Source organism: Neltuma alba, unplaced genomic scaffold, assembly GCF_004799145.2.
Source record: "Neltuma alba isolate B1F8T4 unplaced genomic scaffold, ASM479914v2 tig00002133_pilon, whole genome shotgun sequence".
NCBI classification, from domain to species: Eukaryota; Viridiplantae; Streptophyta; class Magnoliopsida; order Fabales; family Fabaceae; genus Neltuma; species Neltuma alba.
In genome coordinates, this window is record NW_021632750.1 from 1 (window position 1) to 15,682 (window position 15,682).

Sequence of the window (15,682 nt, forward strand, 5' to 3'; positions counted from 1 at the left end):
GAAAATAGATTCTGTGAAGAATAATTTTGTAAACAAGTGATTCTGAGAAGTGAGAGTGTTTGGATAGTTATTATCAGAAGCACTTTTTATATATACAAATTACTAAAAAAAATATATAGTTAATATGATAATTACAAAAAAAATAGATTTTATGATATATTTAATTTGAAGGAATAAAATTGTTAATAATATGTTTTTTACCAACATAATTAATAATACATAAGATAATATAATTAATAAATAATTAATGTGTATATATATTTATAAAATATAAGATTAAATGTATTTATAAAAAATATGTTTATAAAAAAAATAACAATATACATATCATATAGGCCCTCACACTCTCTCTTTTTTCTCCAAAAGCAAAAAAATTTTGCTTTTTCCAAAACCATGGTTTTGGTTTTTGGAGGGGGTGTTTGGGTGATTTATTCCTCAAACCATGGTTTAGGGTGTCACTCAAACACACCCTTATACATTGTTTAGAACAGGAAAGAATAGAAGTTGGTGAGCATATTTCCTTACAACTCCAACAAAATTGCTTCAATAACTAGCTTTTAAGCTTGTATCATGCTCGGCTAAGGTAGTAACTGAAAAAAGAGGTGGTGAGATTTCGTGTACGCGAGTAGCAAGAAATAAGAACTAATGTTCCACAAGCAAAAACATAGGGCGACGCTGACCCTACTTCTCCATAAAGAAATGAGTTATTCTTTTTAATTTATCAATCGTTCCCCTATTACTTCTTCCTCATTCTTCCTTTCCTTTTCTTCTACCTTTTCTCCTTCCCATTACCAAAAGAAAACATCTCCACCCACTTCATTTGCTCGATTTCATTGACCCAGACTTAAAAACTACAATCCACATTAACTGTCAATGTGTTACCTTCCATCTTTAATATAAAAGGTAAATACTAATTTGTGAATACAAAAAAAAAATTAGTTAAATTAGTTATTTATAATAAATTGGTATTATATTTTTAAAATACTCTTGTTTATAATGTGTATAAAAATGGAAAACATTTAATATATGTAATCACCGTATGGATTGTTGTGGGAAAAACTAAATTAATATAAAAGGCAAAGTGAACTGAAGTGTTATATTTAAAATTAATTGAATCTCCAACTAGCTCTTGTATATGGGATCGAAGGTAGTATATATACTACCTCCGGTCCTAATTATAAGAGCTAGTTGACTAATTTGAAGAAATTAAAGAAAGAAGTTAAGTTAGTTATTTGTAATAAATATGTATTGTCTTTCCTAAAATATCCTTGCTAATTAAGTGTATTGGCTATAATTACTATTGTTAGGAGGACTATCTTCGAAAAAATACATAAATATGAGAGAAAAAGTAGATTGAAATCTTATACTCCCTCCGTTCCTTATTATAAAAGACAAATAACCGAATGCGTTGATAAAAAAACAGTTAAAATTAGTTAAGAACAATTAATGTGTAAAAGTATAATTTTTTTTCCAAAATGCCCTCATTAATAAGGAGAAGAGCATGAGAGAGAACAATTAAATTATTAAAAGAAAGAGAAATGAGAGGGAGAGAGATGTGAGTTGGATATAATAATATATGGGTAAAATAGTAAATCAACACAAAAAAGTAGAGACAACTTGTAAGTGTCTCTTATATATAGGAACATGCCATAAGCATCAATGTCTCTTATATAAGGAACGAAGGAGTATTTAGGATCAAAATAAAAATCAAACATGGTCTTATATTAAGACCAGAGATAGTATTTTTGTAGATTACTCAATATTAATATTATTTGACTAATTTAAACTCAACTTTACTTGTCTAAAGTGTGAAAATATCTCTTGATGACAATGCCCGGTTATGAGAAAATTTTATATAGGAGATAATAAATGATGTTTTATATTTAAAGTCAAATCAAGACTCTTAAATAGATTTTATAAAATCGAAGAAAGCATATCTAAATTTTTTTCTTCTTTTCAAATACACCCCTAATTTAATGTACTAATGGTAATCATTTACTAGGAGTTGAGGGAAAAAAAATCATTGATTAAGGGTATATTCGAGAAAAGATTTTATAATAATTTCTAGAAACACAAAATGGTACTATAAAAAAGGACAAAAATTGTAGAAGATTCGGTACTGTAAAGAGGCACGGAGGCAGATATCAATAGATAATGAGTGACTACAGTCTACACGGCTCAATTCAACTTCCCTATTTAAAAAAAAAAAATTGTTGAAAAATCTCCAGACTCAAACTTTATTACCCAAGATATTCAAGAATTCAGGTTTTTAGGCTGATGTAACTTTTCTTCAACTATGATAACATATATTCACTTATGTGTAAATAACCTCCGTTTTATTGTGCAGAGTTAAAGAAAAGCACTCGCTGACAATAAGTTGCACTCAGATAATTAAACAAATTTTAGGTAATTCGAGCAAGAAATTTTACAGTGGGAGATTTTTGCAATTTTCCTTTTGTTTTTTTCCTTTATCGCATTAACTTCTATAAATGTGAAGATCTCTCTTGGAATTGTCCCCATCCTTACATCAACCCCCCAATTCTCTCCTCCTCTCCAGTTCATTCAACTATGCACTTCCTGTGTGTGAGGATCATGGCAGGGACAGAACCCACTGGGGGGAAAAAAAAACAAGTGTGAATGTTTCTAGTCAGAAATTATTAATCATTGGATCATAGACCTGTTGATAACAGAATGAAGCCACGTGGCCATTTCCAGCCGGTTCAGAAGCAATGAGAATGATCATAGTTTCAGCGTACAAGCTGAGAAGAAGCACTTTGTGAACAATTGGGGACAAACCCTTTTCAACTCAAATCAGCATGACAAAGCACATACGCTGCTAACGTGCACGCCAAGGCTTATAGAGAGCAGTGTCTATAAGATTGGGAGACATCACATGGCACACTTTTTTAACTTTAAAGCACAGAACACTCCCATTCATAAGTTTCTCCTATTAGGTATTAATTAAGAAAGAGACAAATAATAAAACCCCACAACCACGAGTTTTATCTTAATCCCAAGTCTTATCAGAGTATGCAACAATACGCTTTTGTTTATCTTTTGTGGTGTTAGGGCAGAAAAGGGGGAAAAAACCAAGGAGAAAAAAAATTCTTATTGGCAGACCATAAAGTTAATCCATAAAACACGTTTACCCAAGTTCATGACTTTTTAATTGAGAGAATTGCATAAATGAACCAGGACTAGTTTCCATAGCATAACATCCCTGCTGCCCAAGTTTTTTTATCAGAACTGAAGAGATACAATCATAGAGAAGTATTAAAAAGTTATTGCTTTCCTTCTTGTTTCTGTGACTTTGAAGGCTCAAGTGGGTACAGCCCAAGTTTTGGCAAGGACCCCACCTAAATGGATTTCAAGAATTTTATTTTTGGCATAGTGTTTCTTTTCCTTGGCATCTAACAATTTCACAAAGACAATTATCGTAATTTGGTACATGATCTTGTTATTATATAGAAACACTTTCTGGAAAGAGAAAGCAACAACCTTTACAAGCGATAGATGCATAAGCGCATAACATAGCCAACTTCATGGAAAATCATCTGAAAGAGAACTTGACGTTACTCTTTCTCCCACATGCCTCAAAGTAACTTGCTCCCTAAGATGAGTTCTGTTGTATAAAACCGACCTCATCGTTCTTTATTCTCTCCAACCCATGCCCTCTTTTTGACAGATGCAAAGTGAAAATATTTGTTTTCAGTTACCATGGATCATAGGATTTCAATGGAAAGAGATGGAGGGAGCACTGATCTGCAAGGTGGTAAACTCACAAGGCTCAGCGAAACTAGCAGCACAGGGACTACAATGTTTGAGCCTCATGGCATAAGAAGTATTGAGAAAGGAGAAAGCAGCATCCCAGCTGACTCTGTCTCTTCTTCATGTTTAGCAGTTAAAGCACCAGAAAAGAAGCTAACCCTCTTTGCTCTTCAACTTGCTGTTTTTGAGAAAGCAGCAACTGGCTTGGGAACACTTGGGTTTATCTGGGCTACTGTGGTCCTTCTAGGTGGTTTTGCCATTACCTTGGATTCAACTGACTTCTGGTTCATCACCATCATACTTCTAATTGAAGGGACCAGAATTTTCAGCAGGAGTCATGAGCTAGAATGGCAGCACCAAGCCACTTGGTCCATAACTGATGCTGGAGTAAATAGTTTCAAGTTTTTGAGGTCAACTTCAAACTATGTCCTTGAAGGTATAAAAAATTGCCTTTGGAGGCCAGTTGTTGCTGTCAAGAAATATAGCCAACATGAGCGAGAAACAAGAGAGGCTAGTGAAGTGAGTCCCGACAGGATACCAACTCGGACATGGACAAGTTCGGATGTTCCAATTCTACCATATGCCAATTGGGTTTTCCTTTCAAGCCATATCAGTAAGCTTCTCTATTGGCTTCAGCTTATTTCTGCCACAGCTTGTGTAGTTCTCTCATCCATGAAGCTCATCAAGCATAACTATGGGGAGGTAGCAAAGGGAGATACTGACAAGAGGAATAGGCAATTCGCTCTTAATATTTTCTATGCATTGGCTTTGGCAGAAGCTTTATTGTTTCTGATGGAGAAAGCTTACTGGGAATGGAAAATCAGCTACAGGAAAATGTTGGAGGTGGTTAGAGATGAGTGTGAATTGGGACCATTAGGAATGGTGTCAATCAGAAGGTTCTTTTATGATGCATATTCAAGATGTATAGACGGAAGCATATTCGATGGCTTGAATATGGACATGGTCAGTTTTGCTATGGATCTGTTGGCTTCAAACTCTCATGATGAGCAACTCATTGGGGCAAGAATTCTGCGTCGATTTGCAAACAGTGAACGGTTTTCTGAGGAAACTCTTCAAAAGATTGGAATTGCCATGTCTGTGCTGGAGAGGCTGGTTGAGATGTTGAATTGGACGGATCACAAAGAGGAAGAAATTAGGCTGTCAGCAGCAGAAATTTTATTGAAACTAGCTGACAAGAAGCAGAACTCTCTCCGCATAGCTGGGATACCAGGAGCTATGGAATCAATATCTTCTCTTCTTCATACTAACCGGAGCTACATTCCTGCAGCTGACGAAATTGGAGAAAAGAAACATGTAATTGATCACCCATATTATGGTTTTTGGACATTTAACCATTTGGGACTTCTCATTTTGAAAAAGCTTGCTCGTAACCATGATAACTGTGGAAAGATTGGAAATACAAGAGGCCTCCTCCCAAAGATCATAGAATTCACGTATGCAGAAGAGAGAATATTGAAGACTGAAAATTTTGCTCCATATCAGATTATTACAGTGAAGAAATCCTTGCAACTAATGAAAATGCTGGCTAGCACAACAGGCAACACCGGGAAACATCTAAGAAGAGAGATTTCTGAGATAGTTTTTACAATCAGCAATCTCAGAGATATATTAAGGTATGGAGATAAACACCCCTTATTACAAAAACTGAGCATGGAAATTTTAACCAATTTGGCCTTGGAAGAGGATGCAAAAGAAATAATTGGGGGAACAGGTGGAGTACTTAAAGAATTGTTCAACATATTCTTCAAACAGAACATAACAGAAAATCAGAAGGATGTGACCAGTGCTGCTGGTGACACCCTAGCCATGTTGGCACTAGAAAGCAAGAACAATTGTCATCGCATTTTGAAGTTGAAAGTACTTGAAAGGCTTGTAGAAGCATTGAAAATTCCATTGCTTCGCGTCAATGCCGCTAGAATTCTAAGAAACTTATGCACTTACAGTGGGCCAGAATGCTTCGACCAGCTGAGGTTTGTAACCACCGCAGCACCAACGGTATGTGTTTTTCTTTCCTGATCTAATTTGGCATAAGCTTTTTATTTTTTTTCAATATCCTGAAGAGAATCTTGATCATTCTGCCACTGTTCAACCTTGTAGATACTTCAAGCAATCATGTCAGAAGAAAACAAACTACAGGAAGTGATGATTGGAGTAGCAGCAAATGTTTTCAGATTCATGACTTCTCATGAATCAAGCACTCTATTTAAAGAAGCTGGAATTACTGAGGCTGAAATGGCAAACAAGTTAATCCAGATTCTCAAGAAACACAAGTATCCACCAACTAAGGTTCCTAGAATAAGGAGGTTTGTTATAGAGTTGTCAATATGGATGATGAATGGCAAAGCAGAAAACATACGTATCTTCAAGGAACTGGGAATGGAGGAAGTGCTGGAAGGTGTCTTGGAGACGACATCAGAGCTTGAGAACTTCAACATCTTCTCTGGTACCTTTGGACTTAACCGGCACAATATGACAATTCACTCACTGGTTGAGACAGCATTGAAGTTGCTTGGAGACATAAAATTTAGTTGAAGTACGATTTTATAAAATGACAGTGAGTCAGAAATTGCTGTAATATTGTATGTAAGGTTTAACAGTCTTACATAATCCAAGAAAGAAGGCATGTTTGCTCGCGCTGGACAGCTAGCATGCGACAATTTATTCATTGTTATTTCAGATTTACATAATTGGATTTAGTTATTGACATTTTAAAACATTGTGAATCACATGGCCTCCTGCTTAAAATTTCAAAAAACTTTACATGAAATACTAATGTGACTGACTTCAACCCAAATTCGACATTCAAGTCTTTCACCATGATTGTAAAAAAGTAGAATTTTTTTTTTCTTCATGGAGATACAGTTTGGAATAATCTTTAGGTTGCTGCTTCATTATCCATAAAAATTACAAAAGAACAAGACATGCTTCTTTGCATCATTCATAGTTTATGAATTATACAATTTGGTAAAGATTTATCTTCATATTTATGACTTGGAAATGACTCACCAAAAGTACATTATCAACTAGTTAAAGCAGTCTTGCAGAAGTTGAGTTCTCGTAACAATCTAATATCAATATGAGATCATCAATATCAAACCTAACAAAGTAGCAGGGTTACCTCAATTAACAGAGACTATAAAGAGCATGTCATGACGTTGTTAGGATCTCATATAGGCCTTTGTGGCCCTAGCCTATAAATCTCTAAAATATCTTTTTTACCATGACCAATACCCCAGTTAATTCTATACATGTGACCCACTATCAGGAAAAGAATTACAATAGCTAAATGATGGTGAGCAATATCTTTCAGCTATAGACCACCACTTACTGGATCTAACCTTGGCTTGTACATCTGTTTTTCCAGTTTTAGCTTACAAGGAGCAAACAAAGGACACATGGAACTAGCATATGATTTTGTTTGGCCTTAAACTTTGAACTGTTTCTTTGGACTATATAATTTCAAATTATGTCTGTGCGCAGAAACATCACATTTTCATACATGATCGTCAGCCTTTAAATATGCACATTCAAATAAGCATAAAACCATATCCCAGACAGTTTACCCATTCATTCACAATCCAAAACCTCCTTGTGCATCCACAATTAAGAGTCCAAGATGATATCTTTTTTCCCCATGTAATTTCTGATACAACAATGAAATATCACAATATTACAGTCAAAGAATATTACTGATTTGTTAGTTATACATCTAAACATACTAGCTTTACACACCAGAAACCTATTCCATTGGTCAAGATTTTGCAAACTACGAACTTTTGACAGTTACAAAAACAATGCATCACTATCTATCACCCCAAAAAACAATGGAGGACTACTTAGATAAAAGACAATCTCCTCTCTATCTTATCGACCATGACTGTTTCGAAAAAAGTTGAAATCCCAACGACGCATTAAGCCATCCATAATATGGCTTGCTGGATTCTTAACAACAGTTACAGTGGCTTTTGTATTATGTGAAATGTCAGCGTCTGATGAACTTCGCACACTAGCAGAGCTATCACTGCGAGCAGAAGCACTTGTGTGGCTCATGTCTGTGACTGACGAAGTGTCTGTCAGAGTTCCTCTCAATGATGGGCTTAGTTCTGGACCCGTCTCAGGAGCACAATTTTCATTCTGGATAACCGACTTCGAATTTGACTCAGCTTTCAAAGGTTTGGAAACTTCAGCTATGCTAGAAACGGGTTCAGCGTCTGAATGCTTATCATGGTCAACTGCGGGGGAAGATTGTCTTGTCTCCGGGGACCTTGAAAGCTCCTCCACAGAAGCACCTTTTTCTGATGGTTTTGCGGACATAGTAATGACACTGGGTGGTGGTTGTTCTTCTTGAGGATGTCTAATTTCCATGTCTTTCAGCGATTCGATCACAGCTTCCCTAAACATCTAATATGTACAAAGACAAAGCAAATAAAATCCAGTAATGTGGTAAGTATCAAAAAATAAAAATAAAAAATCCAGTAATGTGGCTCATAATCAAAGGTATTTCAAAGATGAAAAATCTGATGAATTGACTCACTCTTTCTTCCTCCTCTGAATTGGATGGAAAACCTGTCAGGTCATCAAGTGCATATTCCACATATTGATCATCATCCAGTGCTGCTGGAACATGGGGACCGTATGGATCGCCATTTGACAGTTCAAAGCTAATCATTTTAGAAGATGAAGAGGAAAGATCATCATTGCATTCATCATCCTGCAGTACACAACATCATAAAAATGAGTGGCAATCTAGTTCCTCTTACGGTTTGGCCTCCTCTCCCCTTCACCTTGTGCTTGGTTGTCTCGTTTTTGTTCAGATTATATTTAATAGTTTCACTCTCTTCATCTGAAGCCAAACATTTGGATCATTCGGGTAATATCACAGAAAATGCTTTGATATAATACAGAGATTTTGAACGTTGTTGGAAGGTTTATCTCCACCTTAACTAAATTCCATTCAGTGCAGATATTGTGGAAAATCTATGGACGTTTTGTCCAACAATTCCTCAATAATCATCATGCTACCACACAGCATAAGTAAACTAAGCATTTCAATAAATAAATAGCAAAATACACGCAGAACGAGGAAAGAAATCTAGGAACAGAAGAAAGGAGATACCTTGTGTTCACAATGTTCAACTTGTGAAGAAATATCAGATGGTACCTGAGAAGTAATATAATATTTCTTATAAAAACAAACGATAGAAACATAAACAACATGCCACTGATTAAGATCCAAGTAATGGCAGCTCAAACAGTCGCATCATGTAATAAAATCTTCAGAGGATCAATTAAGGGTATTTGCAATTTTGAATGTTATTCTAACAATACATAAAAATAAATACAAACCTCCATCCTACTCATAGGTCTTTTTGGACGGCCTTGCTTAATGGCATCTACTGTACTGCTTGTTGATGGTTCTGTATCAAACGAAGCAACAATTACGAGATTCAGATATAGGTTACCAAATGCAGATCTGAATTCTAACCAACGAAGCAGAAATAGTTGAAAAACATTAGACACTTGAGTCTTGCCTTTGTAGTTAGATGGTGATTCATCATCGGATGCTACTTCATGAACCGATCTCCAAACATCCTAAAAGTAAAATTAATCAGCTTTTGCAAAATACAAGAATAAAACTTTACAGTCTGACTGAAACAGAACCCAATGAGATGCCCTTGCAGAAGTATTTACCTTACCAAAGTAATCAGTAACAGTGTCAAAAAATGATCCCCCAACCTCGTCCTCCGGAGGTTGCAAAACATTGTGAAAAAATATGTTTATGGAATCAAAGTAGAACTGTGGACGGGGAGAGTTGTGGTCTCCCTCAAATTTAATTATGTTTTTATCCCCCTGCAAAGTACAGACCGATGTTACAATAATGATTCATTAACAAGACCCAAAAGAAATAAGGATAAAACAGAGGGAACATGAAGAGAAATACATACAATTGACTAAGCAACTTCGAATTTATAGAAGACAAATTTTATGAACTTAGCATCAAGCATACTTAAAATTATCTACAAGGTCTGGCCCGACAGGGCAGAAAGAAGTTTAGCTATGTAAATCAGTTAGTAATGAACAAATCTCAATTAGAATTCTTATTGTCGAACTTACCACATATGCCTCAAATATACGATCCGAGTGATGTGGCTGTATGAAATCATCATCAATGGCATGCCCTAGAAGGGCAGGAACGAAACAACTCTTAGCCACCTGCAATGGTAAGAAATAATGGATAACATTATAAAATGTTGATTTAAACACAAACAAGAGAAAACCAAAATGTACATAAATTCCCCCCCCCCAAATAACCGCTCAAAGTTTAATATTGGATCCAAAAGATCTATTTTATATAATTTCAATGTTTATGAACATGCATATATTTGAAAATATGCAATTCAAAGCAAATTTAGATTACAATTTAAAAAGGTGCTGCACGGAAGAAACAAGCACCCCCCTTCCTCCATGCCAAAAAATTTTTAATTTCCTTGTACCTTTCAACAAGTTGAAATTTGTATCATGACAACAAAACTAGCTCGGCTAACTGTTCTTTTGGCTAGGAAAACTCCGACAACCTTTGAAAATTTAATCCTTTAAGCACGGGGTATATCAAAATGAAATAGCTGGTACATGAATGGCAGAAGACACTTCAGTAAATTATCAAGACCAGACTGAGGCCCAAGATTCTGTTATCTTTTCCATGATGCAACGGGATTATCCCTCTTTTGACTGGGGAAAAAAACAAATCATTAAGGTATTCTCCTGTCTTTGATTGACTGATCAAAATATATACCGAGGAACAATGTATTTGCCTTGAATGCTCAGTGAACTATTAATGGGGAAATGTGACAGAAGTTCATCAGTTTCCTATGTCAAACCAATCAAGCATACAGAGACAAACAATTAAAAGGAACTTCTTTGATTGGATAACCTTTATTGTGTTCAAGTTCGTTATGTCAAATTTTGCCTTCTTTTGGATTGCTTTTCGCATGTATTGGATTGCAAACTTTACCTGCATAAGGGAAGAAGAAAACTAATGTTGATTAGCATCACAAGTTAATCAAGCATGAAAAAGAGTACAAGCAGTTTTGCTTCATTGCTTATGCATAAAATTGATTTTATCAATAAATGGTCACTCCTAAGACAATAAAAATTTATACTTCTGAAAAACAATGAAACAGGGATAGTGTGAAATCAAGAGCTGGCCAGATATGTAAGTTGACCAACCAGTATACTGTAAACACTATCAAATAATGAAAACATCAAAATGTTTCTTCCTAAGAAGCACACAACAAAGTCTCAAGTGTGTGTCGATGTGCTATAGGATGTGTGGCTCCTGTCTAGTTTCTAGTGTGAATATCTAATTATGAAGCCTATGTCTTCCAATCGAACTTGATTCAAAATTATATAATCTCCATGTAAAGAAATATTAAAACATAAAATCATATTTAATTCGAAATTTTGGATAGTCATTCATGTGTGACCATATTTTCCGATTTTTATTTATTTATAGTTATATTTCTAAAATGAATATACCCACAGTGAACTTCGGCAGACGAATTCTGTATGTATCTACCAATTCCATCATTAAGTCAACCAAATCAGAGAAGGGACTGTCTAAGACCATCCCTGCAATTGAAGGATCCTCAGCTCCATACATAAGGCTGCACAAAAACAAATGTCAGCATAATGATCACCAAAGCAAGAAATAGAAACATGAAGTGCTACACAACATGAAGTAAATGCCCCAGTAATTTCAATCTTATTGCAAGCACAAAATAAGACAGAAAGTGAATTAGGAATACCTAGTCACAGCACCCATGGAACGACCCCATAAGCCAATCAAAGAGACATTTCCATCGGCCCGCAGATAATCAACCACAGCCCTGAGATCATCTTTCTGAAAACAATTAAAAAATGTTAGATAGCCATTTCAAAATGGAGAAACACAATAGAGCGAGTGGTGGCTATTCATATGCAAACTCTGAGCAAGATGATGATCCAAATGCAATAGCAGGGATAAATCAAGTATTTATAGTTTAACCGTGATATAAACAAGCTTAAAGAAACATAATGATACTTGTTAGACTCAGGCATACCTTAAGCCTCATACTTTCTATTTATATATGCAGTGCTATATTATCCATTTTAACATAATGAGCAACAAAAATTGAATGTAATTTCCTCTTTCAGGTTATTTCTTTATATTTTTGTATTCTCTCTTCTCATCAATAAATTATTTTCTATTTATAAAAACTGTGAAATTGTATCGCATAAAACTAAGCATTGAGAAACTGTCACCTCTTGTCCAATCTTACAGGACTAATGCTACTTATCCCACCTTCCTAAATCCCTCCCACTCCTTAAACAGGAAAAATCAACAAAGAACGGATAAAATTAAACATAAACAAGACTAAACATATGATATTTCTAAATAGTTATGGAGCAACCACATACTTCATGCCAACCAAGAGTGACATGCTCCCCTCCAGACAATCCCGATCCTGAGAAATCCAGAGTAAAAACTGTAATATTTGAAGGAAGCAAGATTATAGCAGCTTCACTTCCATCAGCCCTGCATCCACTGTCATATGATACAGGTGCCCAGTCAGCATAACCCAATCAAGTTAAGAAAATTCTATTCTAAACAATGACCAACCAACATATTTTAAAGAGATTAAAATCCATAAGTAATCGATTTTCATAGTACAAAAGAAGGTGGTATGGCATACTAAGTGCCAAGAAAGAGCCTACAGATATTATAATTGCAACTACCATATATTACATAATTGAGTAAATTACAACGACCTCACAAGCTTGAACCGACGAAAACACCCCTTATAGTTTTATACTGTAAAAATAGTCCACTCATAGTTGACTTTTCAGGGGTAATTGTATCTTAAGTTTTGCATAGAAGAACATGCGCTTCCCAAAAAAAAAAAAGGCAAAATCTAACAAAGGAGAGGTCATTGTAATTTATGCTTCATAGTCTTAGCATCAACGTAGAAATAAAATAGGAGTGAACAGAAAATTGAAAGCAGGAAAGCCTGATATGTGTGAAAGACTGAAAGGCAACTACACAGCGTCAATGGAACTGTTGAAAACACCAATTGCATGCTCAATGGCTACAAATAAGTCCGACAGTCACCTGTTTCCATGGCAATATATCACACATGGCAGAGGCTTTCCTTCTGGACTGATAATAGGCATGTAATGACTGCATTGAAGAACATCGTCTCGACTGTTTTTGATCTGGGAACATTTAATTTCACGTGAGAGACTGATTGCACAGCTCTTCAACTCTACAAGAAAAGATTTTACAGACAGAGTGAATTCTATTTTTGGAATCCTACCTCCACATCCTTTCTTTGATACCATTTCCCTCTCACCATGAACTCTTGCTCCAATAAATCACTCTTGGGGTCATATTCAGCTCTGCATCCCAGTGATGGATACAGACATTATTTCATAACGATTTACGTGAGAACTTGAAAAGAAAAATGGAGAAGTAATAGATGAGACAAGTTAAAAATAGCTGTACGAAAGAGGCTTGATATCCATAATTCTCCCTTTCATGACTTTTGTGACTGAGCATCTTATAATGTTATCTTAACTTAGCTTGTGCCTGTAGTAGCTTCTTCTTAATTCAATATAGTCAGCAAAACAAAGAAACTCCATTTCTTTCCTTTTCTTTTCGGAGAAAAAATATTACTTTCCGTGGATATTCTCCTCAGAAGTAGGAAACTGCATATTCAATATGCCGCCAAAACGGAATTATACACCTAGATAGAATTGCCCAAACTAATAATTTTCAGTTAAGGCATAAGGATATGGGGTGGTAATGATTTGGGAGCATGTATATCTCACCTTTAGACCACAAAAGGCAATAATAAATTACTATATTCAGTTTAACAACCGCTGCTCTTTAGTTTCTTTCTTTGGAAGAAGAATATACAGTGCAATATTGCTATGCCTACATGCAAGTGCTTCGTATGTGGTTGCAGATGAGCAAATAACACATCACACAGGCATCATAATTGCCAGGAAAGCCCCAGAGAAAAATAATCTAGTACAAACATGAGATAAGCGTGTTTACTTAAGATCTTAGTTTTGCTTGATCCCCTGAAGAACGAGATCAGCACAAGAAACCATAATTGAGATGTCAAATGGTGAATATGAACCGCAAACAACAACATATCAGAAACCAAGAATTTCCTCATGGTAGTTTCAAACTAGATCTTGAATTTCCAACTCATGAACGATAAAACTAAAATATGAAACACGATGTGCCTGCAGGACAATGAAAAGTATAAAGATGTTTCTTCGTCTACTTTTTGGCTTCTTGTTCTTCCCGTCTAAAACAAGTTCACTGATTCACAACTACATGTAGCTAATTATACACAATCTGATTCCTCTTAGTTGTGTTGGGGCTCTACAGAGACTTAAAAAACAAAACTTTGAATTCCATCGTGTTCCAACTGAACAATACCAAGAATACCAAACATAAGCAAAACCACATAAAATGTTCAGTAAAAATTAGAAAGAAAAAAAAAAAGAAAGTAACAATTGACGAGAGCATGTGAGAATAGGAAGACGATTTGAGACCTTGGTGGGCGAATAATGAAGTTGATAAGCTGCTCCATAGATTCAATGAATCAAAATCAAATCTTTCAGCAAATATGCCCTCAACATATATATCACTTTCTATATTAGAGAGGAAAAGCAAGAAATAACCAGGAGAAAAAGAAAGAGAAAGGAAGAGCCAAGGATGGGCTTTGATGGGTAACGACGGTTTTCTGAGACAAAAGGAAGAAGTAAAGAGAAACAGAAACAGAACGACCAGACCGCTTTTGTTTTGTAGGTGTTTTTCCTTTTTCATTTGTTTATTATTTTCTCAAAATCAGCAAAAAAAAAATAATCAAAATAAAAATGAAATGACAGAGAAACGTACTGTTGCCAGTTGCCACCATGCCGATGTCTGGGTCCTCCTGGCTTCCTTGCAGCCTACCTGACTCTTCAGAAGGGCCAAAACTTTACAGAAAAAAGATAATTTATATTAAAATTTGATTGCAAAATTCAATATTTAGATAAGTTTTGTGATGTGTTTAGTTTGGAAAAGATTGAAAATTTCATCTGCATATCAAATGTAAGTTCGTTTCACAGATCAATTCTGATGATTCTACATTTGCCATTTCTTTTGTTAAATTAAATTATTATATTTGTTATCCAAATCTTCATTGCAAAAAAAAGAAAGAAAGAAAGAAAGAAAGAAATAAAAGAAAGAATCGACTGCCAATGTACTTTTCAAAGGGAATTTCTTCCCGTTTGTTGGGGAATAAACAGAGATAGGAATAATGTTATAGACAGAAAAATGAATGAGGAAAATAAAAGTATGACTAACTTGAAACGTACATAGGATAATATACAAGTGACTCTAATAAAAATAATATCAATACTAATTAACAGTTATAAAATATATATTTTTTAGGAGTGGATAGCATTATTTTTTTCTCATACGTTTCTGATCTGTCGGATTCCTCGGTTATGAATAGTATGGCTTTTTTAAACATGATATAACTTTTTCTGTTCTTTAAATCTTTTTCATTGTATATTTCTTTCAATATTTCTTCACATTATTCAATAAAATTTAAACGTTATACTACGTAGTAATACAATTTCTTGAAACAAGGCTTTCAAGATATGTATGACAAAAAAAGTATACAATAACATATTCTTATAAGACTTGTTTTCAACTGAGTTAGTTTTACGGTGGTGTTGAAAATTAAAATATAATCTTAATTTTTGAGGAAAATTAAATTTTTTGGGAAAAATTAATTTGAAGATAATAATTACTGAAATATTTAACACTCCATTTTCTCCTTCTCTTATGTTA

General features: G+C 34.8%; 2 protein-coding genes across 3 annotated transcripts; one reads left to right on the forward strand and one right to left on the reverse strand.

Moving 5' to 3' along the window:
* Positions 1 to 3,511: 3,511 nt before the first annotated feature.
* Positions 3,512 to 6,513, forward strand: LOC114717391 (uncharacterized). The gene is made up of 2 exons (XM_028902523.1): positions 3,512 to 5,784; positions 5,887 to 6,513. The coding sequence occupies exons 1-2, from the start codon at positions 3,718 to 3,720 to the stop codon at positions 6,319 to 6,321; spliced, it is 2,502 nt and encodes an 833-aa protein (XP_028758356.1). The 5' UTR covers positions 3,512 to 3,717; the 3' UTR covers positions 6,322 to 6,513.
* An 846-nt stretch (positions 6,514 to 7,359) lies between these two features.
* LOC114717421 (uncharacterized) lies at positions 7,360 to 14,590 on the reverse strand. 2 transcript variants are annotated; one of them, XM_028902549.1, is made up of 14 exons: positions 14,395 to 14,590; positions 13,143 to 13,224; positions 12,938 to 13,041; positions 12,247 to 12,373; positions 11,595 to 11,689; positions 11,330 to 11,453; positions 10,721 to 10,801; positions 9,904 to 10,002; positions 9,481 to 9,639; positions 9,321 to 9,381; positions 9,136 to 9,206; positions 8,906 to 8,950; positions 8,324 to 8,500; positions 7,360 to 8,190 (listed from the first exon to the last, which is right to left on the reverse strand). In XM_028902549.1, exons 1-14 carry the CDS (start codon positions 14,430 to 14,432, stop codon positions 7,654 to 7,656), a joined length of 1,800 nt encoding a protein of 599 aa, XP_028758382.1. In that variant the 5' UTR covers positions 14,433 to 14,590; the 3' UTR covers positions 7,360 to 7,653. The 2 variants fall into 2 exon arrangements, with proteins under 2 accessions (XP_028758382.1, XP_028758389.1); XM_028902556.1 differs by lacking the exon at positions 14,395 to 14,590 and adding an exon at positions 13,886 to 14,065.
* Positions 14,591 to 15,682: the final 1,092 nt, after the last annotated feature.

What these genes read in the sequence shown, in the direction of transcription:
- LOC114717391 (XM_028902523.1), top strand. Translation starts at nt 3,718, where the DNA reads ATGGATCATAGGATTTCAATGGAAAGAGATGGAGGGAGCACTGATCTG. An exon ending in TAACCACCGCAGCACCAACG is followed by an intron (nt 5,785 to 5,886) that starts GTATGTGTTTTT and finishes TCAACCTTGTAG; the next exon opens with ATACTTCAAGCAATCATGTC.
- LOC114717421 (XM_028902549.1), bottom strand. Translation starts at nt 14,432, where the DNA reads ATGGAGCAGCTTATCAACTTCATTATTCGCCCACCAAG. An exon ending in TTCGTCTGCCGAAGTTCACT is followed by an intron (nt 10,802 to 11,329) that starts GTGGGTATATTC and finishes TCCCTTATGCAG; the next exon opens with GTAAAGTTTGCAATCCAATA. An exon ending in TTGAACATTGTGAACACAAG is followed by an intron (nt 8,501 to 8,905) that starts GTATCTCCTTTC and finishes TGTGTACTGCAG; the next exon opens with GATGATGAATGCAATGATGA.